Source organism: Leucopleurus acutus (genome assembly GCF_964270905.1).
Source record: "Leucopleurus acutus genome assembly, chromosome: 3".
NCBI lineage: Eukaryota > Metazoa > Chordata > Mammalia > Artiodactyla > Delphinidae > Leucopleurus > Leucopleurus acutus.
In genome coordinates this window covers 51,509,309-51,536,320 of record NC_139145.1, presented here as the reverse complement: position 1 = coordinate 51,536,320, position 27,012 = coordinate 51,509,309, and the positions used below count along the sequence as shown (strand labels likewise).

The window sequence follows — 27,012 nt, the reverse complement described above, 5'->3', positions numbered from 1 at the left end:
CCAGAGGGGAAGTGACTTTCCAGAAGTCACCCAGCTGGTGAGGGACTCAAGGCGGAATCAGAATCCATGCTTTTTTTCCCCCATTATACAAGCTATCACAAGTGAAACCATCAGTTGCAAAGGAAGGTTTAAACAGCAAATAAATGCCAGAAAATTAGAAAATAAATAGAGACTGCTCTCCACTGAGAGGGCTGCTATTAGATGAGACAGAATTCTGGAATGACTTTGGCTTTTACTTTTATAAGCTCAATGTTTCCGGAAGGCTCTGCAGTGAGGAGAGGAGATGCAGTAATAAGGGTAGCCCTGATAAAACCACTCTTTCCTGGTTCCTTCCACTGACTCACATCCCCTTGACCAACTGCCCACTCTCTGGCTGGCTGGTACAAGAGGTCCACCAGAAATGGTGCCTTGGCTCAGTCAGCCAGGGGCTTTTCACTTGAAATTATGAATCCCTGGCTTCCCTTCCCTTTCACAAAGCCTTAGGAATGGATGACTCACAGTCTCCTCCAAGGCAAGTTCCTGAGGATGATAAAGAGAGATGGCTATAAGGCTTTGGAGAAAGAATGTGGGGTGGGAGGGAGGGTCTGTGTTCTGGCCAAGAATTTCATCATTAAGCAGTGGCATATGGGCCCCCATTTGGACCCTGTTGACAAGAAGACCATATCCTAATGATTATCATGCTAATTCAGGAGACCAAGGCTGGAATAAAATGACGTAACCCCCCAATGGCATTCAATACTGAGAAAGACTCAATTGAAATTAAATTATCTGATCTCAACCAAGTTTTTTAAAAGCACAGATAATGTCTGACCTTTCATCCAAGGCTCCATTTAGGATACCAGGATACTCACACATATTATAAAATGTCTTCTAATTTTGGAGGGAATGTCTCTTCAAAGTTTGATGACATTGTTCTGTCTCGTACCTTCTACACAAGCAGAAAAAAAGAGTATGAACTCTCAGGATAGGCAAATCTAGGCTTATATCCTGGCTTTGCTCATAATTACTTGTGTAACCTGGGTTAGAAACTTAGTCACCTTAAGCCTCATTTTACTTATCCATAACATGGGGTTATTATATAAAATAACAATGAAAATAATAATAAAATACCAATTATCTGCCTGGTGGTGTTGTAATTGTTATCATATGCAAAATTTTATTTAAATTATATAACCTCATAAGTTAGGTAGCATTAACACCTCTGTTTTACTCATGAAGAAACTGAGGCTCAGAAAAGTTAATTAACTTGCCCAAAGAAACACAGCTGGCAACTTAGGAAGCTAGGATTCAATACAATCAATACTCTTTTTTGAGAATTAAATGTTATAAGATATGTCAAGTGTCAAAGTAGTATTGACATAACTTAGGTGCTCAATAAAGTTGTGTCACTTTACCATCTTAGAAGGGAAAGTGTCGGGCTTCCCTGGTGGCGCAGTGGTTGAGAGTCCGCCTGCCAATGCAGGGGACACGGGTTCGTGCCCTGATCTGGGAAGATCCCACATGCCGCAGAGAGGCTGGGCCTGTGAGCCATGGCCGCTGAGCCTGCGCGTCCGGAGCCTGTGCTCCGCAACGGGAGAGGCCACAACAGTGAGGGGCCCGCGTACCGCAAAAAAAAAAAAAAAAAAAGAAGAAGGCAAAGTGTCACTATTGCTTAGAAAATTCATGAATTGGAGAAAATAAAGAGACATTTCAGGCGTTCTGTAACAAGACACTGAATCAACGAAACTCCATTTCCTGCCCACTTTCATCATGTAAATCTTCTCTGACTCTGTAACCAAATACTTTAGCATTTCCAGCTTCTCCTGAATAGTGTTCATAGCCTGCCCTTTTCTGGATCAGACAACTGACATAGAAATAACCACTGCCTGCCACCTTCACCACTTTCCCACCTCTGGTTTCTCAACAGCCTTTCCATATGTCTCTACATGCAGCTTTGGAATTTCAAATGTCATGGAATCCAGAGTAATAATAGTAACAGCTACACTTCAGTGAGTGTGTATGACAGGGACTATGCTCCACTGTTTATAAGCTTTAATCCACTGAATCTTCACAACAACACTCTACAGGATGGGCTATCGTTATCCCTATGCTAAGAAGAAACTGAGGCTCAGATAGTCAAGAACTTTTCCAAAGTCACACACAATTAGTAACTGGGAAAGCCTGAATCTAAACCCATGTCTATCTAATGACAAAGCCCAAGCTCTTAACCACAAAAAGCTTCTCAATTTATAGATGCAAAACTTAAGCCAGAGAGGGACAGGAACATGTGCAAAGTCATACAGCAAGTTAGGATGCTGGGGAGAAAGGACACATTTCCTGACGTTGCTTGAGCATGCTCTATCATACCCTAGCCTGAGTAACTCCACCGTGTCCATTCCACATCCATGGCCTGGACCATCACCCATCATTCACTCCATGCTCTGTGCTGTGTCAATAAATACCATTATTGGTGAAATGGTAGCCAATGTTCTCTAGGATTATACAACATCAAGTAACTCACACTTCACTACCACATTCTATAAATATAAAACTTTAAGCTTAAGTTCTTTCTCTATAGACAGACATGAATCAAAAAAGGGGGAAAAAACTTGCCATAAATCACGGAAATAATGGTACTTTAAAACTGCAATCCTTTGCTACTTGCAAGAAATATGATAAATATCTTGATTTTATTCAAAATTGTCACAGAAAGATTTTCTTCTTATCAGAAGGCTGCAGCTTTTGCAGTGGATGGAGTATTAAAGAGCAGAGCAGCAGTGAGACTGGAAGGCTGAAAGAGCTAAGCAGGATGGTGCAGTGCAGATGCTGTAAACAAAAACTCCAAGTTCTTCCAAATAAGTAAATTCAGTGAATTTACTGGATAGCTTCATTGTATAAAAACCTGTGTTGGGCACAAGAAAAAGGGGGGAAAAAGATGATTGGTACGAATTGGCTCCTGTTCTCAAGGAGCTCAAAATCCAGGATCCAGGAGGGAAGTTCAGAATAGGCATCATTAATGAATCACGCTGAAAAGCATATGAAAATGTCATAGCAGAAAACAAAGTACTTTGGGGATTGGAATAGATAAAAAAAAACTTTATGCTGTCTTGGAGGGTGGAAAAGACTTCAAGTAGAAGGTGGCATTTGAGATAGACCACGTAAGAGATGCTGGGAGAAGTACGCCCAAAGGAAAGAATAGAAGGACCAATAAACTGAAGGTGAAAATGCAAAGAGCAAGCGAGGGGAACACAGAGCAGACTGCCTGCTTTGTAGGGATAAAGAGGAATAACCAGAGGCGAAACTCTAAATAGTAGACTTAGAAAACTACGGACAGCCCAGATCTGGTTGGCAATAAGGAGTCCTTTGGAGGTTTTGATCCAGGAAATGTCATGCTCAAAGTTGTGTTTTACAGCCTAACTCCCCAGTCCAGATGAAGATAGCATCAGCTGTAGAAGGATGGAGATAAAAAAGTGCACGAGGAAAATCTACTGATTATATAACCAGATTGAATTTCCTCTAATTTCTGATGAATAGTTTTATAGGAAATCACTTTCTGACTAGTCAAGAATTGATTTTTACTCCCAATTAGGTGCTATTGGAATTAGCGTATGTAAAATCAATGAAGAATCACTGTATAAATGCATCTTCATTTGTTTACAGATAGCCAACACTCCACGGAGAAAGAAGGGAAGCAAAAGGAAAAAGACAAGTAGAGAATTCATCTGTTTCAAGGATGGTTCTTGGTACTAAAAGGAACAGGCCTCAGGTGGATCAAGTCCCCTCAGCCTTTCTGGGGAGAAAGGCTGGACTTGGCAGGGCCTGGGTTCCATTTCCCCATTTCTGGCTCCAAGTAATCTCTGTTCTTGGGGAAATTCCAGGTTAACTTCCATGTGATGCGAAAATGATACTTACCTTGCAGGGTTTCATTTAAAATGCTTCCCACCAAGCCTGGCCCATAGTAAGGAACTGATGAATGGTAATTAAAGCTACCACATTATTGTCAGTTTTTACGTACTTCTCTGATGCCATCTCCTACCACTTTCCCCACATTCACTGAGTGCCATGCACACATACCAAGCTCATTTCTGCCTCATATTCTTTGCATCTGCTGTTCCCTTTGCCTGACATAATATTCCCCCCGATTAACACATGACTGACTCCTCTTCAACATTCTTGCCCCCGTCACAGGGGCTGACCTCCTTGAAGCTTTTCTGACTGTCCCAAATAACGTCCACACCCCTGCCTCATCTCAATTTTTTGTTGTTCTTTACAGCACTTGTGTGTACCTAAACTTGTCTAATTCATATATATATATACATATATATATATCTTCTTGTTTATTTTCTGGCTCCCAATGAGGGAGCAGAGATCTTATCAGTTTATTTATTAACGGACCTCTGGCAACAGGCCCTGGCACACAGTAGGTGTTTAAAAAATATGTTTCTCTGAACATTGACAGAACTAAACTATGTAGCACACAGAAATCACCTAGCACATGGTGAGTACTAAATCAATGTTCATTCCTCCCCCTTGCATGGGTCCAGAGAATGGCTGCTACAAAGTGAAGAAAGACAATTTGGAAGGAAAACAAAAAAGGGTATAGTCATCCAAGGCTAGGCTAGTCGAGTTTCTGAGGTCTAGTTCTCTGCCTTGACACAGCAGATACTTCACAGGAGGTGAAGGCTCAGGTTGTCATTCTAGATGGATGTTTCAGGAGATGAGGCATTTTCTGTATGCAGGAAGAGGTTCTGTAAATAAGTGGACAGGTGTGATCCCGCCCGAGGAAAGTCATCAGGAGAAATAGCTCACAGAAGTCTTATGAATGCTTTAGAATAATTAAGGAGGGGAAGCCAAGCACCATCACAGACTTTCAGTGGAGAGTGCCTGGTCAGCTGCCTAGGGCTTTTGGATGGCTTAAAATGAGTAGAGATGAGGGACCCAGATCTACCTGTTCCCCTTCCTACTCTGACCTATTGCAATGGAGTTCCAGGTAAATTTGTGTATGAAGAAAGTATTTTGATTTGAAACCTAATTCTTGTCCCCTCTCTTCATTTCATATGTGAGATGATGGTGGCCCCAAGGACTGAACAGAAGAACTGGGGTGAGTACCCTGCCCCTGATTCCTGATAGAGGTCTTTCCATTGCCCCATACTCAGAAGAGTTGGGACCTGGATTTCACTGACATGTACTCTAGGCCTAAAATCCCAGGAGCTCCATGGCAAGGGAGTTGGACTCCAGAATCCTGGGTTGTTCATGACACCAGAAAAAGGAGGCACATGCTTAATAACCTCAATTCAAGACCTCTGAATATAGAGTACAACTGTCAAGCTGACTTGAATGGCTCCTATGGCATATGCCCTGAGTGTGGCTGGGTTGAATCCTACCACATCACCTGCTCTTGGGATCACCCATGTAAGAGATCTGTCCTAGCACTTGAGGCTGACGAAGGTGGCAGACAGACAGACAGGTAGAATTACATTATCTAGGAGTCCTGGACTTCTTTCTTTACCTTGAGGAGAACCTGATACTGGAGACGAAAAATTCTCCAGCTTCAAACGCCCAAAGGGATGAGTTGAGTTACAGAGATTACAGAGAAGCTGCACAGAACTGAGGCATGGAATTGACTTTGGCATTTTATTGTATACTCAAAATTCCCTTAATAGTTTTAAGACTTTATATTTCCCTCCATATATAATTTCTTAAACATGTACAGAATGCACAAATATAAACATGTGTAATTTATTAACGTTTATCAATAAATAGAGAGACTTTATCAATGTTTCCTAGAACACATTCTGGGAAACTGCATCAAAAAGTGGATTACTGTAAAGCCAAGGGTGTTTTCCATAGAAACAAATTAGAATCAGGGGTCCTAGTACTTCAAAGCTTTAGCTTCAAATAAATCAGAAGCATAACTAACAATTTCATAAAACCAAAACTACAACCATCATTAAAACTTGTAAGCCTTTGAGTTATATAATTAAGTTCCATGTTCTGTATAATGGGCACACATGTACTTTATATGTTGATTACACAAAGGGACTCAATTTGCTAGAAACTGTATGAGTGGCCCCACTTGTAATTCTGCTTTATTAAAACTGTAAACAAAATTAAAGTGTTAGCTAAATAACACTAAATGATAATTAACAATAATTTACACAGACTATCAGATTAGGAAAAAAATCTCAAAATTATCTGGTTCAGTATCTTAGTAGACTCTTCATGTAACATTCTTGTTAGCTGGTCATTCATGATCTGATTTATGTTGGAGGGTTCTTTTCACAGGGGATTCTACAGAGAGAGAGAGAGAGAGGGTGGGGATAATTTCGATGACCCAAGTCTTCTTCCTCTAAATAAATGTTTTCATGGCAAAAAGGCATTTGAATTTATTCCATGTGACTTTGAAGTTACATGAAAAATTATACTCATTCTCACCAAAGTTAGTCTGTAGTCCCCATCTCTCTCCATCCACCTCTTTACTTTGAGAACAACAAAATCCCCTCAAATAAGAGGGTTTGTGATGTATAAATTTTCAATGTTTGTGTGTTTTGGGTAACCTAGAATAACTAAATGCAGAGGGGTAAATTTGGAAGAATGAACCCCAAAAAGATGATCCCTTGGTATTAGTTTTCGACATAGAAAGCTCACTCTCTAAATTGGTCCACCCCTTGGTGAAGAAATTCTTAGTCCTTGAGCTCCCAGGAGCATCCACAGTAACCCAAAGTCATAATAAACAGAATGTCATTTTATAATTTACAGAACATCTTCACAAAAATTATCTTATTTTTCTCCACAGCAGCTTCGTGAAGTAGGCAGGAGAGATTGTTTCTGAGGCCAGAGAGGTCCAGTTATTAGTTCAGGGTCACACAGTAAGTCAGCAATTGATTTAGTGCCCGTGCTGCTTCTCTGCTGCACCCATCCTTACTGTGTGCTCACAGAGGTTGTGAACAGCGTGTGAAGCAGCCAGACAGATAGTGTGAGTCTCAGTGCCAGGTTCAGGGCCTTGGGGCTCAATACCTTGCTGCTCCCTCCTTTGTATTAGAGAAGCATCATCCTCAAAAAGGTGGTTGCCTCCTATGCCCCAATCTCATTAACGGCAGAGGAACAGTGACTTAAAAAAAGCACAGGGGATTGGTCCATCCAGAGTCAATATGCGAGTAAGGACTTAAATAAACTTTCTTCATATATGACGAGAATAGGTCCCCAGATGAATCTGCTCCACTGATCAGTGAGAGCCCCAGCCTACACCAGGAGCATTTCAGCGTGGCGCAGTCTTTCTCAACAGCATTTGGGAGTTCCGAGTCACATTTCTCATTAGAGGCTTTTCCCCTTCCCTAAGGAATGACTTTCTCCACAACAAAATTGTAAGCCTTTGCAGGGCACATAATTTTTTTTTTTTTTTTTTGTATTTGGATGGTTTGGGTCAATCTTCTCTTCCTCATTCCAAGTCTCTTTCCAGTCTGGTGCAATTCCAGAACTAAAGTAAACGTCAATGGAAATGACACCTGACTTCTTAAGCAGCAGGAACAAGGACAGTATGATGAAGTCATGAGATGCTATCAAATCACAGCCAAGACCAAAGTTGAAACCTCACACAGCTCTGGGATGTGGTGGCGTTTACCTCCCTGGGACCTTCACTCTGGGGCAGGTGGCAAGAGCCATGAACTTAGCTTTGAATGAAAGACATCCAGGTTTATCTGAAGGGCAAAGCTGGCAAGGTCAAGGGTCTAGAAGGCCCAAATGAGGTGGCTAGTTCCTCTGAAACAAAGTCAAAAGGCAGGCAGGCCACACCTTTCTGAGGTAGCTGATGGCTATAGCAGCATCCTGTTGTCACAGAAACAGAATGGAATCTTAGAGATCCTCTGGTCCAAACTTCAGTTGACAGATGCAGAAAGTGAGGTCCAGGGATGGAAGGGCATAGGTCACGATCTCCCACATGTTAGGAGTGGAGCCAGGGCTGGAATTCAGGTCCTCTGGCTTGAAGTCAAGCACTGTTTTCCACCCCAAGCGCTGCTTGGTTCTGCCTCCTCCACCTGGGGAAACTGCAGTGAGTGACGAGTCTCGGCAGTGTGCGCCTCCAATTGTTCTCTCCTTTGGGAGCAGCAAGGCCAGATTCAAGGGTTATAAATTGGTACCATGGGCTTTGCTACAAGCTCGTGGGAAAGATTCCAAAGTCTTTCAATAAACACTATGATGCCGCCAGCCCTGCCCAAGGCGCTTTAGGAGAGGATTTGTTCCAGGAAAGCGAGCATTCCACAGCAGGAGGGCCTGAGGCCATGGCACTGGCAGGGAGCTGTCTGTCTTCAGCTTCCCTCCGAGGTTGCTGCAGAGACTGTTTTCCTCTGAAGGATCTTTGCCCTGATTCTTCCATGGTGAATAAATGGAGCATGTCCTGAAGAGAAGGACTGATATGGACATAAGGTAAAGCAAGTGGAAGTCTGTGACTGGTATGGGGGGCTGGCCAGGAGGATGCACATTTGGACCCACATTCCGGGAGGAACGTGTATTAGTGTCTGGCACAGAGCAGGACACAGATGAGCTGGTGAGTAGTTTGAACATGGCTGTGACAGACACAAACAAGCAAGAGATGCGCGCTTTTGGAACACAACTCTGACCAAGGCAGGTGCAGGGAGGATGTGTTTTGACAGTGTTATGTGAGCAGGCACAGCAAAGAAGGAATATTTGCGGACATCTATGACTGAGACAGGACACAGTGAGTGATTGTGTTTGAAACATGAGCGAGACAAACCAGGCACAGTAAGGGGATATACTGGGGACAACAGAGACTATGAGGCCAGGGTGACTATGAAGCCAGGAAGAGGGAGTGCTAGGAAATAAAAAAGATCTCTTCAAGGGGGATCTCTGGAGGAGAACCCCAGTGAACAAGGGAGCCCTCCTGTCCCCTGCCACCTGCTGGAATCCTGGAGGAAAAGCCCAATGGGCATGGGGTGCCTGCACCAATGGATGGATGCTGGGTGAAGAGAATACCGGGCACAGTCAGGCACGAGCAGCAGCTTAGGACCTGGCCCTCTCTTGGAGGGATGGCTGTCTTCAGGGTCACTGCCCCAGGGGCCTAAGTGTCACTGGGCTGAGCAGCCACCAAAGAAGAAGTTGTTGGGGGGTGGGACTGACTCTCCCATTGGCCACCACACTCCACTGCATCCCTAGAGAGGGGAGAAGATCACAGAACCTCAGAGTTGGAATGGACAGATAGGCTGGTGAAAGAGCCCACCCACTGCAGGAAAGCCCCTTGTGCCATGCAGATGGGTAGTTGTTTAGCCCCTGCTTAGGAATCTCCACTGACCGGCCAGGCCATATTATTTTTGAGCAACTTTAGTTATTGGCAAGAGCTTATTAATGTTCTGCCAAAATCAGCCTTCCTACAGCTTCTACCCTGTGGAACTACTATGCCCTCCAGGCCCACTCAAAATTCTTCCCTCCACTAATTATATCCTCCAAGTTTTCTCTTCTCCAGGCTACACATTTCCATTTTCTTTAATAGTTCATTATATATTATGGTTTCCAGATTATTGCCCATAATGGGCACTGTCCTCTAAACACAATCCTTATTATAATTATCTCTCTTGAAATATAGTACCAGGAAAGAGCCCAAATTTACACAGTGAGCCTGATTTATGTCACATACTTTTCATCATCAATTTAGTTTACTTCTATGAATGCAGTCAACATTAAGTTCATTTCTGACAATGGTAATATGCTATTGGCTTATATGTTATACTCATTGCCAACTTTTATCTTTTTGATACAAACAGCTGTCAATTCTTGTGGTTCTTTATTACATTGGTACAGTTTATTTTATTTACTTATTTATTTATTCACTCATTCATTCATTTAGCCAAAATAGAGGACATGTGTCTCAGTTTAATTTCATTTTATTGATTTGGTATCATTTTAGTCAATTGAGATCATTCTAAATCATAACAATTTCAACATTCAAGATAGGATTATTTAGCACTGACTCAAGCTAGACTTTAAGGATTTTACCAACACATAGGAAGATCAGATAATCTATTGCTACCTAGATTTTTCAGTTTAGATCTTCTTGAAGATCTTCTTAGATCTTCAATCTTCAGTCAAGAGAAAAAACTACTGATTGAAGAGGGCTAAGCCAGAGAATTGTGGTACCCCACCACAGACTGCCTTCCCAGCAGACAGGTAACAATCCGTGTGCCTGAGAATGGACCCACCCATGGAAGGTTTTGTGTAATGCTTTACTGAAATGTCTCTGTCAAGCAGTAAATCTGTCCTAATAGATAATGAAATTAGTTGGCATGAATTATTTTTTAATGAAACAACACTGACTCTTGCATACAAATCATTTGTATAATAACTGTCTTTGAATTTTGATAAGGTCTATTTCAAGCTATGAGTCTATAGTTTCTGCAGTCTAGCTTTTATCTTTCTTTAAGAACTGGGACAATATTTACTGGTCTCCAGGCTGCCATCATATCCTGAGTCCACAAAAGAGCTCCAGTCAGAAGTCTTATCAACCAGTTCCTTTAATCCCGTGAGAAATAATACATCTTGGCTCAGAGACAGTTAAAAGTTTTCCATCAATCCCAGGCATCAACTTTTTCCCTGTGATGTGCTCTTCTTTCCAGTTGCAAGATTATTCTTACTAAAGCAGAATATGCAAGATTTCGTCCCTAAATAATGACAGCTATTTCTGGGTTTTCTACTTGCTCTAAACATACCTTTTGATTCATCTTTGGTTATACATTCCTTCTGCCAGATTTTCCACATGCCATTCTTCAAGTATAAGCTCTCTAGAAAACTCAAGATGTGGCCTAATGTCTTTACATATGCCCCACATTTTTATCTGTTTTATTCACTGAACATATCTATTAAAAGAAAGAATGAATGAATAGAAAGGAAGAAAGGAAGGAGAGAAGGAAGGAAGGGAGGAAGGGAGGGAGGGAGGGAGAAAGGAAGGGTTTCTCATTTCTCACTGGCCAAATTCCCTTTGTATCATACCTATTATTATCATTATTAGCAACAATAAAAACCACCACCCATTAGGGCTGCACCTGTGTGCCAGGCACTGGGCTAAGTGTGTTATATCCATTAATTCATGTATTTTAAACCCATTTAACAGACAAGGAAACTGAGTTTCAGTTTAAATAATTTGCCCAAATTTACTCAGTTAATAAATGGCAGAATCAGACTTACATTCCAGTCAATTTTGATTCCAAAGTCTGGGCTCTGAATTGTCCTGATACACTGTCACTCATCATCTTGAGAACCACCACTAAGTCCAGTGTTCATGTTCTGCTGTCTCTAGCATCTTTTTGTCCCACTATGATGGACTCAGGGTAAAAGGAATATGTACGTGGGTGTATATTATATCTATTCTTCCCCTGGGAAGCCTACAGTATGATGTGTCTCCTCCTCTTACTGAAACACAATGTAACTGGGACGTTAATATGGGACTCTTTCCTGCTAACCCCTCTTACCCACTAAAAGAACATCTTTGCCAAGAGGTGTATATATTTTCTGTGATTCAGAACCAGGGAGACTAGGTGGAAAAGGAAAAAGAACCTGCAGAGTCAGGAGGAAAGTAGAGAGAGCAGAGGAAGGGGCTAAGTGAGTAAACATAATGAAGAATGAGGAGAGAGGATGTAAGACAAAGCAGGAAGATCTGGGCTAAAGTGAAGCATTGAGTTGGGTAAGTGGAAGGCTCCAGAGCAGTTGGGGATCAAGGAGGAGGCTCTTTGGGAAGTGTTTCCAAAATGTTATATTGGTTATCTCATATAATCCTTCCAAATATTCAAATAAAGACTGAGATTTCTGCAGAATTGCTGTTGGGTGCCTGGTACCACTCCTTTTTATTCAGACAACATCAATATAGCCCTTGCCAAGGAGAGAAGTCATGAATAAACGAAAATGGCCCAGCCTCTTAACTCCATGGAGGACTCACAACCAACTCCCTTTAAGTAGGGAAAAAGGAGACTTGAGAATAATGCTAGGGTGATCTTGTGTCCTGGTTGGCCTGTGTCAGTCTCAGTTTACACTCCTGTACTAGTCTAATTGTTCACAGTTAACAATTTAGTATCATCTGCCTTGTAGGTCTTCATTCAGGATACAAAGTCATGGTGCAATATGCTGCACCCCAAGAGACCTCGACCCATACAATGAATCACACTCAGGAGGCACAGCTTTAACACTCAGTGAGCCCCTTTCACTTTCAACCACAAGGCCACCCTACTAACTCAGCAATGTGAACAATAAACCAGAAGACAGGAACCTGGATTCCAATGCCCTTTTAGCCTCCATCCATGCATGCCTCTGAGGACTTAGTCCCTTTCCTGTGCCTCATTTTCCCCGTTCTTTAAACAAGGAGGATTATCTGTAAGATCCCTTGCAGCTCTGACATTCTGATTCTATGAGGAGCAGAGATGGTGGGTGACAAATACAGACCTTCTTATTGGGTACCAGCTGTGTGTGGGACTGTTCTCCAAAGCTGTGGGTAATTGCTTCAAATTTGGCTTTAATATTCTTTTGTTAGTATCTGATACTTTATATTCTGTGTGGAGGGAAGAGGTTTCGCTGGAAACAGGGAGGATAATTTTTGGATTTGTATTAAAGAATCTGAAAGACCTCAATTTCTGAATCTGTGAAGTTACACTGCAAAGCTGTTAAATGTATCTCGTTAGGATAGGATGGGGAGGGCCTGAGATGCCACAACTTAAAATGCAGCGAGACCACAACTGTCCTTCCTTAAACACATGCTTGATCAGAAACACTGGCAGAGCCGCTCAAAATTTCTGATGCAAAACATCATTAAAAAAGAATCTCTGATATTTTAACAGACTTAAGATGCAGCTTCTTGTTTTAATAGTTTTAGTAAAATCCTCTACAATTTATGAAGCATTTTTGTATCATTTTCCACATTTAATCTTCAACACAAACCTGTAAGGAAGGAAAGTAGGTACAATGTAGGGGCATAGATTGATTGCTAGGTAACAGTGGATCTAGTGCTATAAATCAGGTGTTCTGCCTCCCAAATCAGGAATTCTGTCCATTGGGAAACATGGAAATCATTTGTACAGTGGGAAGAGTTTTGTGATGAAGTTTAATATTAACGGTTGATGAAACAGAGTTACAATTCCCTTTGTTCCAGAAGAAGAGGGAGGAGGAGGAGGAGAAGGAAAAAGAGGAGAAGATGAGAGAGATCACTAGCTAAGTCATCTTTCACAAAATTGTTCAGAGACTGTGTGCATCAGAATTGTCTTGGGTACTTATGGCAAATACAGATTCCCAGGATCCACATCAAACCTCTGACAAGAGGGTGGGAGTGGGGAGTGGGGAGAGGGCAGGGGTGGGATGGGGAGGGCAGAAATCTGCATTTTTAAAAAGTGCTCTCACATAATTCTTAGGCACATGGGAGTATAAGATTCCCTGAGGAGGTGAATGTCCAGTTATTCTACTCACACCTGAGGCACAGTTTAGCACTGGAGACAGGGGGCAGTAAGAGAAAGGACAAGTGAGTGGGAAGGGCCAGAGCTAGCAGTATGAGACATTCAGCGATTCTGCACAAGGGATCAGAAAGGAAGCATTGACATGCATGCAAAGAGTCCATTTTAGCAAAGTGGACAAGGGGTATTTGTTCGCTTTTATGACACTGATGATGAAAAGAGGACAGACTTGGTGATGAATCATGAAAATGAGGTGGCAAAAAATGTAAAGAGATGCACAAAGCAATACTTTTTAAGGTGTTTTTCATGTGATTAAAAAAATAGAATGCTTGGTTACAATTAGCTGATAAAAACTAATTGAACTGTTTATAAACAGTAGGCACATAAACTTGTGCTAATTTATCAGTAAACTCAATGGCTCAAAAGGTGATGGCCTAGGCCAATTTCTTCATTTGTCTTTAGATCACTATCAACCAGAAGAGAATATTGACTCTGGAAGATCTAGTATTTCCCAAACATGGGATGTTTTCCACAGGTGATATGCCAAACAAAAAGGCACAACGTTAAACAATCTGAATTACAGTAAGGAGATCCAATACTTCTTTCACTCATTCTGCTCATTTCAAAGAGACGTACTCAGTTTGGCCCCACTCTGACTTTAACAATTCTCTACTACCTAATAAAATGGAGAGCAGGCCTTTGACTCAGAGACTTTGGCAAACAATATTATTAAATTTTAATAGTAAAAAAGTTATGCAAATAATAATAATTTGTTTTGTTTTCATTTAATTTTAAAATCATCTTCTCTATATGATTTTTCACTTAAGGTCATAATAGAGAGTTCCATTTACAAACAGATTTATTTAAATTAAAAATGTATTTAAAGATATATAGTAAATAAATAATAGCATGGGCAGAATGTTGATATGGGTAAAAATTGTGAAAATAGCAGGCAAATGACAAAAAACCCTACCAGATGAGAAAACTTAATTGCAGGGAGGACAGTGTCTTGACAAGGACATAAAGCAATGCATCCTCAGGGTGGGAACTCTGGGATCTTTCTATTATTTTGTGCTGCTTGCAGAAAGAATCCCAGATAGCTAACTTTGCACAGTTTGGAATGCCTAACCTTGTAGCTCTGGACAAAACATATTCTCAGGGGCTCTTTAATTGCACCACCAGCCTCAGATATGTCCATGTTTCAACATGCTGAAGTGCAAGATCAAGTCAGTACGCATGGCTTATTCTAATCCGAATGCACTTCTATTTCTCAATGTGCACATATAATTAAAGGTCAAACCAATTTCCTTGTGTGGCTTTTTCCCACTGTCTACCACAGTTCCTAAAGCACAAATAAAAGACTGGAACTTTGAGTCTGGGGGATCAGACTGTCTGCCTGCTTCTTCTGCTGAACTATTTTGATATGACAGAACCTAAAAATATGTAGGAGAAAAGTATGGATCCGTGATGATATCAGCCAATATTAATTGAGCGTTTATTATGTGTCAGTGATTGTGCTAAACTAATCATGGATTATCTCATATAATTTTCACAACAATCCTATCACATAGGTTTTATTATTTACAGGCTCAAGTTGTGTGGAATGAGGCGTAGTAACTTGCCCAAGTCAAATCATCTAGGGAGAGGTGGAGCCACCAGCTGAACCAGGCAAATCCAACTCAGAGTCTTATCATACCAGCCTCACTAAATGTGCACCTTCACTGAACAGGCACCCTCGACTCTTAGACACTGCAGGTAGGAAATGTCCTGCTCTCGAGAAGCTGTCCATGTGAGCAGAGGGTGTTTTAAGTGCATAAAGTTACTTAAGATCCCACAGGATGAGCTGAGCCTCCAAGAAAAAGAGAAGCAGGTGTGAGAGCCCAGAGGAGGAAGTGGTTAGCTCCAATATTCAGGGGGTAGGGATCAGGAAAGTTGAGAGAGCTCATATTGGAACTGTGCCTCAAGGAATGAGTAGGCTTGTGCCAGGCAGCAAAGTGAGAAAGAGCATTTGAGACAGCAGAAGTAATCCAGAGGCTGGAGAATTCACTACTTATCTAGGGAAAACTGATCAATCTTGCATGCTTATTGCATAGGGAGTTAGGTCGGGGGAGAGTTGAGGGAAATGAGTTGGAAAACCAGACTGGGTCAGGCAAGAAGGGCTTTATATGCCCTTCACTATCTGCCCACTGCAAGTCACACTATATTGCTCAAGGCTATTCTATTACAGCTCAATCCAGCTGGCATTTACAGTTTAAAATCCCACATGTTTGAATGGCCTTAACATTCTCTTAAACGATACACATGAAATAGCTTCTCTCTTTATGGTTATATTATACACATAGTCCCAAAAGAAAACCAGAGGCAAAAAAATTATAATTTGCAACCCAGCCAATGTCTTGCCTTGGATAATAATAAGTTACCCCTCATTGGGAGGGGAGACAGACAACTACCTACTAGATAAGTTGTAGAAGAGATCACTGCATTGGTTGGGATATTTGACCAGATCACTTCTGAAGCCCTTTCCATGTCTAAGAATCAAAAGTTCTGCATTATTTCAAGAGTGATTAATTAACTAGCAAGGAGCACAGCTTAGTGGTTAACAGCAAGGGCTCTGAAATTAGGTGAACATGTGTTAGAATCCTGGCCCACCACTCACCAGCTATAGGACAGTAGCCAAGTTATTTAATCTCTCTGAGTCTCAATTTCCCCAATCAGTAAAATGGGGATTTTAATACCTGCTCCATGGATTATATTAAGGATTCCATGAGATGACACATTTAATGCACTTAGCACAATGGCTGGCATATAAAACCAGTGTTCAGTAAATGGTAGATGCTAAGATGACGATAATAAAGATGGTGACGTCTGGACCAAGAAACCAAGTTATTCTTAGGCAACTAGTTATTATACATGACAATCATACACACACACACACACACACACACACACACACACACACACACACACACACACACACACACACACTCCTTTTGCCAAAGTCAGAAACTCTAAGCAGGCAATGAAAATTCACAAATAGAAGAAAAATTCCATTATACAAGCCAGCAAAGGAAATAAAAGTTTGAAAAGAATAAAAGGAACATGAGTAGGCACCAAATATATTTGTTTGTCAGGTTTATCAAAATATAGATTCACCCATTTCTTAGAGAACAAAAAGCTCTCCAAGGACAATTCTAACTGTGAAATGTTTCCAAGAATCTTGTAAAAAATGAGAATGAGAAAATAATTCAGGAATCACTTGGTAAAAAGCAGGTTCTTGGCTCTTTGGTTGAATATAACCCAGAGCACACTCAGATATTTGTTTATATAACCAGAAGCCATCCACCAGGTTTCCTTGCTCAAGGGTTGGAGATGATTTCACAGCATTTCTTGGAGCACAGAAGCTAGAACTTTCTGCCTCACTCCCTTCCCCACAGTTCCCCTATCCTTGCAGTTGAAGTAATTTTCCTTCTGCTTCTGAACTTATTGCTCAGGAACTATCCTGTACCTTATGAGGAGGATATTATGATGATTTTGACCCCAAACCATTTCCCCTCAGACCCAGTTCTGACAATGCACCAGTGTTCCAGAAAAAGAAGCCTTGTCTTCCCAAACTAGTGTTCCTGCTTTTTTGCCTACTAAGATGATGATTATGATAAGGAGATCACAATATATCAATAAGTTACTTATCCCAAGCTCTATATGTACAGTATCTCACACCAGCCTCGTAACAGTGTTATGAGGCAAGAACCACCTTTACTTCCACTTTTGCACAGGAAGAAACCGAGGCAGCAAGAGGTCAAGTAACCTGCCCAGGATCATGCAGGTTCAAAGTGGCAGGACCTGAATTCAGACTGAGGTTCATCAAATGCCAAGTCCTATGCTTTTAGCCATAACACTAAACTTCTTCATCAGTACTCTGATTTCCTCTAGGTTGGGACCCTGCCTTAACTACCTTCAGACCAGAGAAGTCCAGGTCTTAACTGTCCCCATGTGAAAAAGGAAGAACATGAAAACCAGGTTGAGGGGATATTTCTTTAATCTCAGTCCTTCTCCTTACAAATCTTTAAACAGCAATTCCATTCATATTAAAGCCTCAAAGAACAGAAATTTATCTGGATAGGTGGATATGACAACATTTTTCTCAAACAGGATCTCAGGAATAAAATCAACTGCTTAACCACTAAGCAGGCATCTATAGAACCCAGGAATGGATTCCTTCCTTAGATGTGTCTAAATTTCCTACTAGCCAGATTGCTAGAAGAATCATAAAGGAAAAGAAAATGGTCCCTGCAATTGACAATATCACCTCTGGCACATCTCTTCCCACTGGTAACCTTTCCAGAAGGTCTCCAGCTTCAACCAAACAAAGTGCTACACTGGCTAAAGTAGGTTGTGCTCTCTCATGTTTAACTGCACTGTGGGAGGACTTGCGTGGTTCTGTAACTCACACAATCACAAAGAAAGGGTCTGACAGTATCTCCTTTGACCTCCCACCCCTTCCTTGGCCATGCTGACAAATGATCAGTCAATGCTTCCAGTGACTGATGGTCCATCAACACTTAGTAAGAGGATCCGTTCCATTTTGTGCTGAAACATGCATTCTTAAAACTTCAATCCTTTGTACCTACCTCTTTCCCTTTAGACCATGCAGAACAAATCAGATCCCTCTTTCCCAAAACAGCCTTCAGAGATATTAAAAACAACGCTCATGACCTGAATCTTCTTTGAGCCCTAAACTCATCATGCCCCATTCCTTCATGAATTCTGCAAAGAAAATCATGATGTTTTTCCTCTCCTGGAGACACTCTAGTTTGTCGACACCCAGAGTAAGAAGCAGCTTTACCACTTGTATGGGCCAGAGTCAGGTATCATTACAGTGTGGACTAAGCACACATTTACACAGAGATATGGTTTCCTAGTAGGTCTCTTAAGTGTGCTTTGGAGGCAATTCCTTCCTGAACAGCTGCTCCGACTAAATTGGGAGGACTGTGTCTCTGGCAAGTGCATGCTGTAAGGGAACAAGTTCACAGAGCCTGCCTCGGAGAAAGGGTTTATCTGCAAGGTTACTACTGGCACTCTAACCACGGACATTCAGGGCCCTTCCTCTCAGAAATAATTGCCTTTTACAGGGTTTTTTCCCCCTTGTCTTGTCTTGGGTGTGGATGTGGATTAAGAGGAGCCAAGGGATGCAGGGGCTGCACTGTAGTAGGCAGATAAAAGCACACACAACTCCTGGCATTTATCAAAGACCTCTCCTCCTGCTGTCCCCTGGCAGAGGTAAGGAGGTTCTTTGTTACAAATCCCAGAGGATTGGTTTAAAGCAAGGTTTTTCAACCACAGATTTATTTTGAAATTTGGGACCAGAGAATTCTCTGGGGAGGGGTGTCCCATGCATTCTTGAATGTTTAGTAGCATCTCTGGTCTCCGTCCACTGGATGCCAGTAGCATCCACCAGTTGTGAAAACCAAAAATGCCTTCAGGCATTGTTAAATGTCCCCTGGTAAACAAAACTGTCCCCAGTTGAGAACTACCAGTTTAAATCCAGACTATCTCAATAGTTTAAGACATGGAGCTAGACCTAAACTTGAAGCATTATCTATGTGAACTTTCTCATTTTATTGGTGCTGAGAGAAATGACAGCAATCAGTAAGGAATTAGAAGACAGCCTTCCTGCTCTTTCCAGTGTCCATTGAGAACACTGATGGTTCTCAATCCTGCTGTACGTTAGAGCTCCTAAAACGTACGCATTTCTGGTCCCCAACCAGACCAATTAAAATGGAATTTCTACATGTGGAACCCAGGAGCTCCCAGGTGACTCTAGTATGCAGCCAGGGTCAAGGGTCAGAGCCCCACATCACACTGCCTCTATTCTTGACCTCTGATAAACCACCTTGAGCACCACTGCAGCTGGGTGTGGTTTGGGGTTTGCCCTGAAGTATGACATGCACAGTGGGCACCAATCTCAGAGGGCTGGTACATGGAACCCTAACAACCTAGCAACAAGAGCACCTGCAGAGCCAAAGGGGGAGAACAAATACACACAGACTGTAACCAACTTGTTAGACAAGTTAGCATGTTTTATGTCGGATCAAAGAAATGCCTACAGGTAATTTAAAAGCCAGAAGGCATATTCAAAATAAGAGTCCCAACTGTTCAGCACAGGGCATGATGTACCCAGGAAACAGGTCTTGTCTCATGTTTAAACAATTATTTATAAACAGTGTAATTAATTTAATTTCATTCATTTCTGGCTTTTCTTCTAACAGAGGGAGCTCTGCGTTCCTTGTTTAAGGAGCAGTGTTTAGAACACAGAGATTTCTATTGACTCATTTCTTAAGAGATGCTTATCAGGAGGCTGAGAAAATAACTGGAGAAGTTGTTTGTTTTAACCAAGATATGAACAATGTTATATCTACAATTATAATAACAACAGTTACAGCAGCTTCCGTGCATGGAGCACTTCCTGTGTAACAGAAGCTGGGCTCAGCTCTGCACATACGTTATCATATTTAACCTTAACAAAAGCCCTAGGAGATGGGTTCTAATATTATTCCCATTTTACAGGTGAGGAAACAGAGGCCTAGAGATGTCTGGTCACATGCTAAAGATTATATAGATAGTAAATGACAGATCTCAGACAGGACTGACATCCAGATGTGACAGACTCCAGCCCCTATAGCCATTATGCTACATTGGGTCCAATGCCCCTTTGTTTACTTACCAAAGTTCACCTTCCTCTGAGTCAGAGACAGTGGAAAGGATGATGTTTTAGGCCTCAGCACTTTAGTCCAGCAGTAGGCATCCTGGAGGGCAGCTTAAGCCACTTGATTACCGAACTTTTGCAAGTACACTCTGCAAACAGCACTAACTTTTCTAACCCTGAGTATTTGATGAGGCAAGTGGAGCTCTTCTGATGTTATTCTCACTGTTTTCCCGGTGTGATCTCAACAAGAACAATGTTTTGTGAGAGCTCCTTCAGGTTGGGATTGGGGAAGGACTGAGGACAGGGCCAGCTTCATGGCTGTGTGACCAAAGCAGTCACACAGGAACCCAGAGCTTGGTGTAATGTTCTGCTTGTCCTCATCTTGGAATTCTCAATAACTTTATCTTTGAACTTGTGATCTCTGAGGGACAATGAAGCATGCATGTGAGCAGAGATGACACGTGCAGTATGTGTGTACACCATAGTTCCTTGCTGCCTCTCACGTCAGTGATGCCCTGTGAGCACAGAATTCTGGTAGACCAACCATACATAAAGAGTTACTAAGACTCAAAGCAAACACAACGTGAATACATAATGTATATAAAGCATCTTCCTTTCTCCCATCGTCTTTCTGTCAGCAGCTTCTGTAACATGCTTACCTTGTATTTGCTGAGTCTTGCTGAATTCCCACAGATCGTGGGTCCACTACAATTCTGCACTCATGTTTCCTATCAACACATCTATGACTGAGTAAGCAGATGGCTGGTGGCCCTGAGAGCCCATGTTTTCCATTTGAACCAGAACTTGCCAGATGCAGAAAGGAGGCAGTGATTTTCTAAGAAAAAGGAACCATCAAGGAACCCTACCAAGTCTTTTCCACATGCATTGCCTTCCTCTATTAGCCAAGCACTTATGTTGAAAATACTGACATAGAAAGAAAGGATATGATAGAGCAAATCATGGTTCTTTTCTCTTCAGTCCTTCTTTACTCCCCAGCAAGCTGAAGGGAGAATGTTAGTAGAATGTGTGTGTATCAAGAAGTGAAATAAAAACAGTTGCGTTAGTTTTGTGCACTGTCTGGTAAAAATAAAATACATAAGCATGTCTGAACTACAAAATACAATTTGTGTAATCTGTATAATTTTGGTGACTCCACACACAGGTTAAATGCTCTTATTTTTGCATTTAAAACTGTCAGTGCACAATATAAAGACAGACGGTAAATTTTCTGCTAATACTTTAAAATTGCATTTTGTTTTTCTACTAGAGAAAAGGTAAATAGCAAATAAAATACATATGACAAGTTGAGAGAAAGACTGAGGAGGAAGGAAAAAGGATTTCCATTTTAATACTTTTAACACAAATGTGTTCCTGCCCTTTGAACCAGGGGCCCCACATTTTCATTCTGCATTGGGGCTGCGAATTATGCAGCCATCCCTGGAGGAGACTGGGGGAGAGAAGGCAAGGTCATGCTCACCCAGCCTTGGTTTACCCAGATTAAGTCTGCTTTGGCTCAAAACAATGAGGCAAATGTTGAATCCAATTGTAGCCTCCAAAGTTCAAGGCAAAGGCCAAAAACCTCTAAGCAGAAACCTCTAAGGATCCAAAGTAAATCAAACCTAAATTATTTCCTCATCCATGGGTAATCTTCCAATCTACTATGTGAAAACCTTTATTTAAATGGGGAATTCTGATGGGGTGAATTAGAAAGTTGGCAAGTGTCTACATAGTGGAAAAACAAAACAAACAAAAAACTATTCCAGTTAAGGAATTAACAAAAAAAAATTTTAAGTGGTGAAAATTTATTTCAGTATACACTGTCCATGTGAACAATAGGGTCTAGATAGGGTCTGATAAGGGCATCCATTCATTCATTCAGCAAATGTATTAACTGAGCAATGCGCTACACCCTGGGGGAACTTTTGGGAATAAAATGGATGTTATCTGCCCTCAGGGACTGACAGTCTGACTGGGAGATAGATAATAAAGAAATAAACAAGACATGAATACAATTATAAATTCTGATAACAAGAGGCAATAATGACCTGAAAGAATTTTTTTTCCTTCTACTGTTTTTTGGGGGAACCTCATTCTCTTTGCCTCTTTCTTACTTTCACTTTTTCCCTATCTTCATATTTTTCTTTATTGATTCCACATATAAATCTGAATATACTAATCTTATGCATGGAAATGTCAAAGACTTAATATAGCCCATCCACTAGAATCAGTTTATTTATTATTAAGCTCTGGTGGATAACAGGAGTTAATAAGTATGAGGGAAAATATACATTGTTTCCTTCGAGAGAGAAGGTTCAAATTGCTTTAGAACCTTTAGAACAGCTTTAGAGCTATTTTGTCCACTGGAACTTTTTACGATAAATGAAATAGTCTACATTTGTACTGTCTAATCCAGTAGCCACTTACAATATGTAACCACTGAGCTCTTCGAATGTGGCTAATGGTTACCCTATTGGACAGGGCAGGTCTAGAGACCTCCAGGTCAATGGAAAACCTTTTCATCGGGGGATTGAGGGTGGAGAACAGAGGATGACAGCCAAGAGCCAAGTTAGATATGTAAGAATTTCTTTGGGAAGTGCTTGAAGAAATGTTCAGCCTTCTTAGGAATCAGGTGAGTGACCTAAGTTTGAGCAAGATCTATACTTGGAGAACCAGGGAAGATGCTGAAGCCTGGCATGAATAGAGAAACCCATCCACAAAGCTAAACTTTGCATGTGAACTCTGCTGTGTTACCTAACTTATAAATAGTCTGCTCTTACAACATACTTATCTCTCCCATGAGGACAGAGCTTTACAGTTAGGAAAGCAATTGCACATCTATTATCTTGTTTGATTTTCACAGTGAGGTAGTGACATAGGCAGGATAGGAATTATTTACCCAAGAAGCCAAAGCTGGAATCCTCAGTGGATTTCACGTACAGAAAAATCTCTGTCTAAAGTTACTGTCAGCACCCTGAGTCCCTACTCTGCCATGGACCCTCAGAGCTAATCAGCATAGAGACAGCTAAATAGAAGAGAAGCTAGGCCAGGGGAGAAGGAACAGAAGCATTCCTTCATTCCCTTGTCAAGTCTCATGATGTTCCAGGTACTTTACTAGGCTCAGAGGATACAGCAGTGAACAAGACTGGCAAAATCCTTGGCGTTTATCCAGTGAACAAAGAATTCCAGAATCAAATCCCTATTTAACCTCAAATCAAATCAATATGGCTTATTCCTATCACCTGTCACCCACGTGACTCTGTGTAGTCACAGTCTGTATGTTCACGCTATGCCTCCCAAGTAGGGAGTATCACTTGGCTTGAAGAATGACTGAGCTGAGGCCAGGCTTCCAAAGGAATATTCTCCCATATTTTACTGGTTAACATCAGATAAAATTATCATGTTTCTTCCTTCTGTCATTTGGATTTTGTACACACAATGTTGAACAGCAGAGATGACAAGGCATTCTTGTCTTATTCCTGACTTGAGTAGGAAAGCAGCCAATGTTTTCTCATTAGGATATTTCTTCCTTTCTCTGCTGTTATGTTTGATGTGAGTTTCCTAGAGTGGCAAAAGTAACTTCTATGAGACTAGGAGAGATGTTGGCAGATGGGGAAAACACAGTTACAGAATCAGTTTAAGAAGTGACAAGGAGAGAGACGCTGGCTCCAAATTCACTAAGAATCAGTTCATACACCGGATGAACCTGTTAGAATCCATTGCTCACATGCTGGCATTATGCCTCTTTCTTATATATGTGTGCATACAAATTAAAATAGCCCCAAGAAACATTTTTATGACACTAATTCATGTTTGGAAGCTATTTTTTAAAAAGACTATGTACCCGGGACTTCCCTGGTGGCACAGTGGTTAAGAATCCGCCTGCCAATGCAGGGGACATGGGTTTGAGCCCTGGTCCAGGAAGATCCCACATGCCGTGGAGCAACTAAGCCCATGTGTTGCAACTACTGAGCCTCCACTCTAGAGGTCACAAGCCACAACTACTGAGCCCACGTGCCACAACTACTGAAGCCCGTGCGCCTAAAGCCCACGCTCCGCAACAAGAGAAGCCACTGCAATGAGAAGCCTGTGCACCGCAATGAAGAATGGTCCCAGCTTGCCGCAACTAGAGAAAGCCCACGCATAGCAACAGACCCAACGCAGCCAAAAATTAATTTTAAAAAAAGACTATGTAATGTACATATCTATAGGACAAACTATTTCATCAGCCAACCAAGTGTTATCTTCACTTCTATTTTGATTGTGGGCTGGATATTCCCAAAGAAGACAATTATCCAACAGAAAACAACCAAACACAACTGCAGACATCTCTGCTACTGTGTGTAATTAGTACAATCTGAGTGATCAGAGTCCTCTAAAAATGTCTTGCAAAAGCATATTTTATTTCACTGGCTACCCAACTGCTTGTTTAATAATAAAATGTCATGTAAGTCAAAGGGCTATGAGGACAGGGCCAAGCATGGGAAACTTACTATTCTAAACCACTGAGGCCAGACTAGCTCATTTTTAATTCAACCTGGAAAAGTACAATTCCATTCTCTCAAAAAGATTTTAAGAGAAAAAAGTTCATAGTCTCATAGTGCTGCCATGAACTGGCTTTCCTCAATGTGAGTCTTGGGTTGTAGACTAAGTCCTCTATACTTTTTAGAGCCCCAGGGAAGATTAAAAAAAGAAAAAACAGATAATTTTCAATTTTGAGCATGTGAATCCTTCATAAACCTGAAGATAATCATGAAGATATTTCATCAGTAAAAATGTACTGATCATTTGACTATATACTATTTTGCAGATATTGTGTGAGGGGCTATATGGTACATGGAGAAAAGAAAGCCATAGTTTCTACCCTCAAGGAATAATTGGCCTTATAGGAGTCAAATAAGGAACTCTATAATCAAAAGCAGCACAAATGCCATGAAAAAGAGTACTTGTAAACAGGCCACTGCCATTCAGAAGTAGAAGAAAAGAACAAATGATCCAATTGAAAAAATGTGAAAAGGGTGATTTCTATAGTAGAGTTTAGTCCCTACCCTGAGGTGAGCTTGTATTAAATTGATTATTTCTTTGAATAGTCAACATGTACCCAGGGACAGGACTCAATCTGAGATTACTAAGAATAGGGCCACCTGATCTAACCTTAGTTCCTTTTTAGAAAAGAGACTGAAAAATGCCTAGATTTGAACAAGTTACTAATCTTCACGGTTTGCAGACAAGATAGAGAAATATAAGCAGGACGGTAGAGTTGACCTTTTGATAAATATTTCACCAAATTTATCCAAAGAGTCAAGATAAACATGAGAAGTGGTAACCCTATTCCTAACTCTAAGTGGGCTGGACAAAACTGAACTCTGGAATCAGAAAGACCTACGTCTGAATTCCAGCTTCATCATTTACTACTTGTGTGAGTTTGGGCCAGTTACTTACCCTCTCTAAACCTTGGTTTTCTCATCTTTAAAATGACGATAATTATAATATCAAATTCTTTGAGTGTTGTAAAAATTAAATGCAATGATGCATTCAGAGTTCTTAAATACAGTAACTGGCACAGTCTTTTCTGGAATTATGTTAGGAATCACAATCATTATCATTAATATGGAAGGAGGTCTCTGGTGGCCTGCCCAGTACTTTGTCAACAGATGCCTTGGATGAGGAAATTGAAGGCACACTTATCAAGTTCCAAATTTTATATATGCAGCTATAAACTTGTTCAGGCATCATCTTACATTTCTGTGATTTATATTTTGCTCCTATGGTTGAATTTTACATTTATTTCAATTTAACTCCATATTTCCAATACCGGCTGATTGGTTCTCCTTTCTAAAATCTTTAAGTCTGCCTTATAACATGTTAGTTTCCTATCAGAACTACAGAAAAAAGTGTCTGGATTTAGTAACACGGTAGATGATAGCTCTACTTATGGAGATAGGGAAGACTCAGGAAATTTGCAGTTGGGGTACGAGATATAGGAGGATTCTGTTTTGGATGCATGAAATTTGATATTCCAAAGAAGCACATAACTGGGGTTGTCAAGGAAGCAAATTGGATCTTGTGGTCTGGAGTTTAGAGGGCAGATATGACCTGGAGATATTAATTGAAGAGAGGGCTGACAGCATGACAATTGTATTTAAAGCTATGGATGGTTAAATCACACCAAGTGAGAATGTAGTTTGAGGAGAGTATCAGGAAGCAAGTCCTGAAGAACTCCAACATTGAGAGGCCAGACAGAGAAGGAAGAACCTGTTAAGGATTCTAAGAAAGAGTTGCTAGTGAGTTAGGAGGAAAACCAGACAAGTATGGTGTTTAGGAAAATTAATGTGGAAAATTTTTCAAGAAGGAAGTGAGTCAACTGTAAGAGGTCAAATAAGAATAGTTTTTTCAAAATCTGAAACTTCTATAAGACAAAAGTTAACCAAAGTTCAAAACCAAGCAGAAGATGGGAGGATGTATTTGAAAATTATATAACAAAGGATTAATATTTGGAATATAATAAAGAGCATCCAGTAATTAATCAGAAAAACAGAACAAAGTTGTCAGATAAAGTACCAAACATATGAAGGTGCAGTCAATAACTAAGTTAAAAGAGGTTCAATCTATAAAGTCATCTGGGAAATGCAAATTAAACAAAAGAGCATATTTTATATTAGTATATTCATAAAAGATGCTTAGTATCCAGTGTTGGTGAGGGGAAGGAGTAGCAGATACTCTCACACCCTGCTGATGAAAATGCAAAGCACTATGGTGCTCTGGGAGGTCAATTTCATGGTAAGCATAACATTTTTAAATGCACATACATGTCAACAGTGCAATTTCACTTTTGGTAGTTATCTGAGAGAAATAATGGCATATGTACAAAGAAATGTGTTCCAGGGCATTAAAAAT

At 40.9% G+C, this 27,012-nt stretch overlaps 1 protein-coding gene across 1 annotated transcript in view; it reads right to left on the bottom strand.

The window, feature by feature from the left end:
• Positions 1-9,052: 9,052 nt before the first annotated feature.
• Positions 9,053-27,012, bottom strand: part of HTR4 (5-hydroxytryptamine receptor 4) — a gene marked incomplete at both ends in the record, with an annotated part of 128,690 nt that continues 110,730 nt past the window's right edge. Inside the window, one exon of the mRNA XM_082836260.1 lies at positions 9,053-9,143. Coding sequence (XP_082692386.1) covers positions 9,053-9,143 — 91 coding nt within the window. The remainder of the gene's footprint in view (positions 9,144-27,012) is intronic.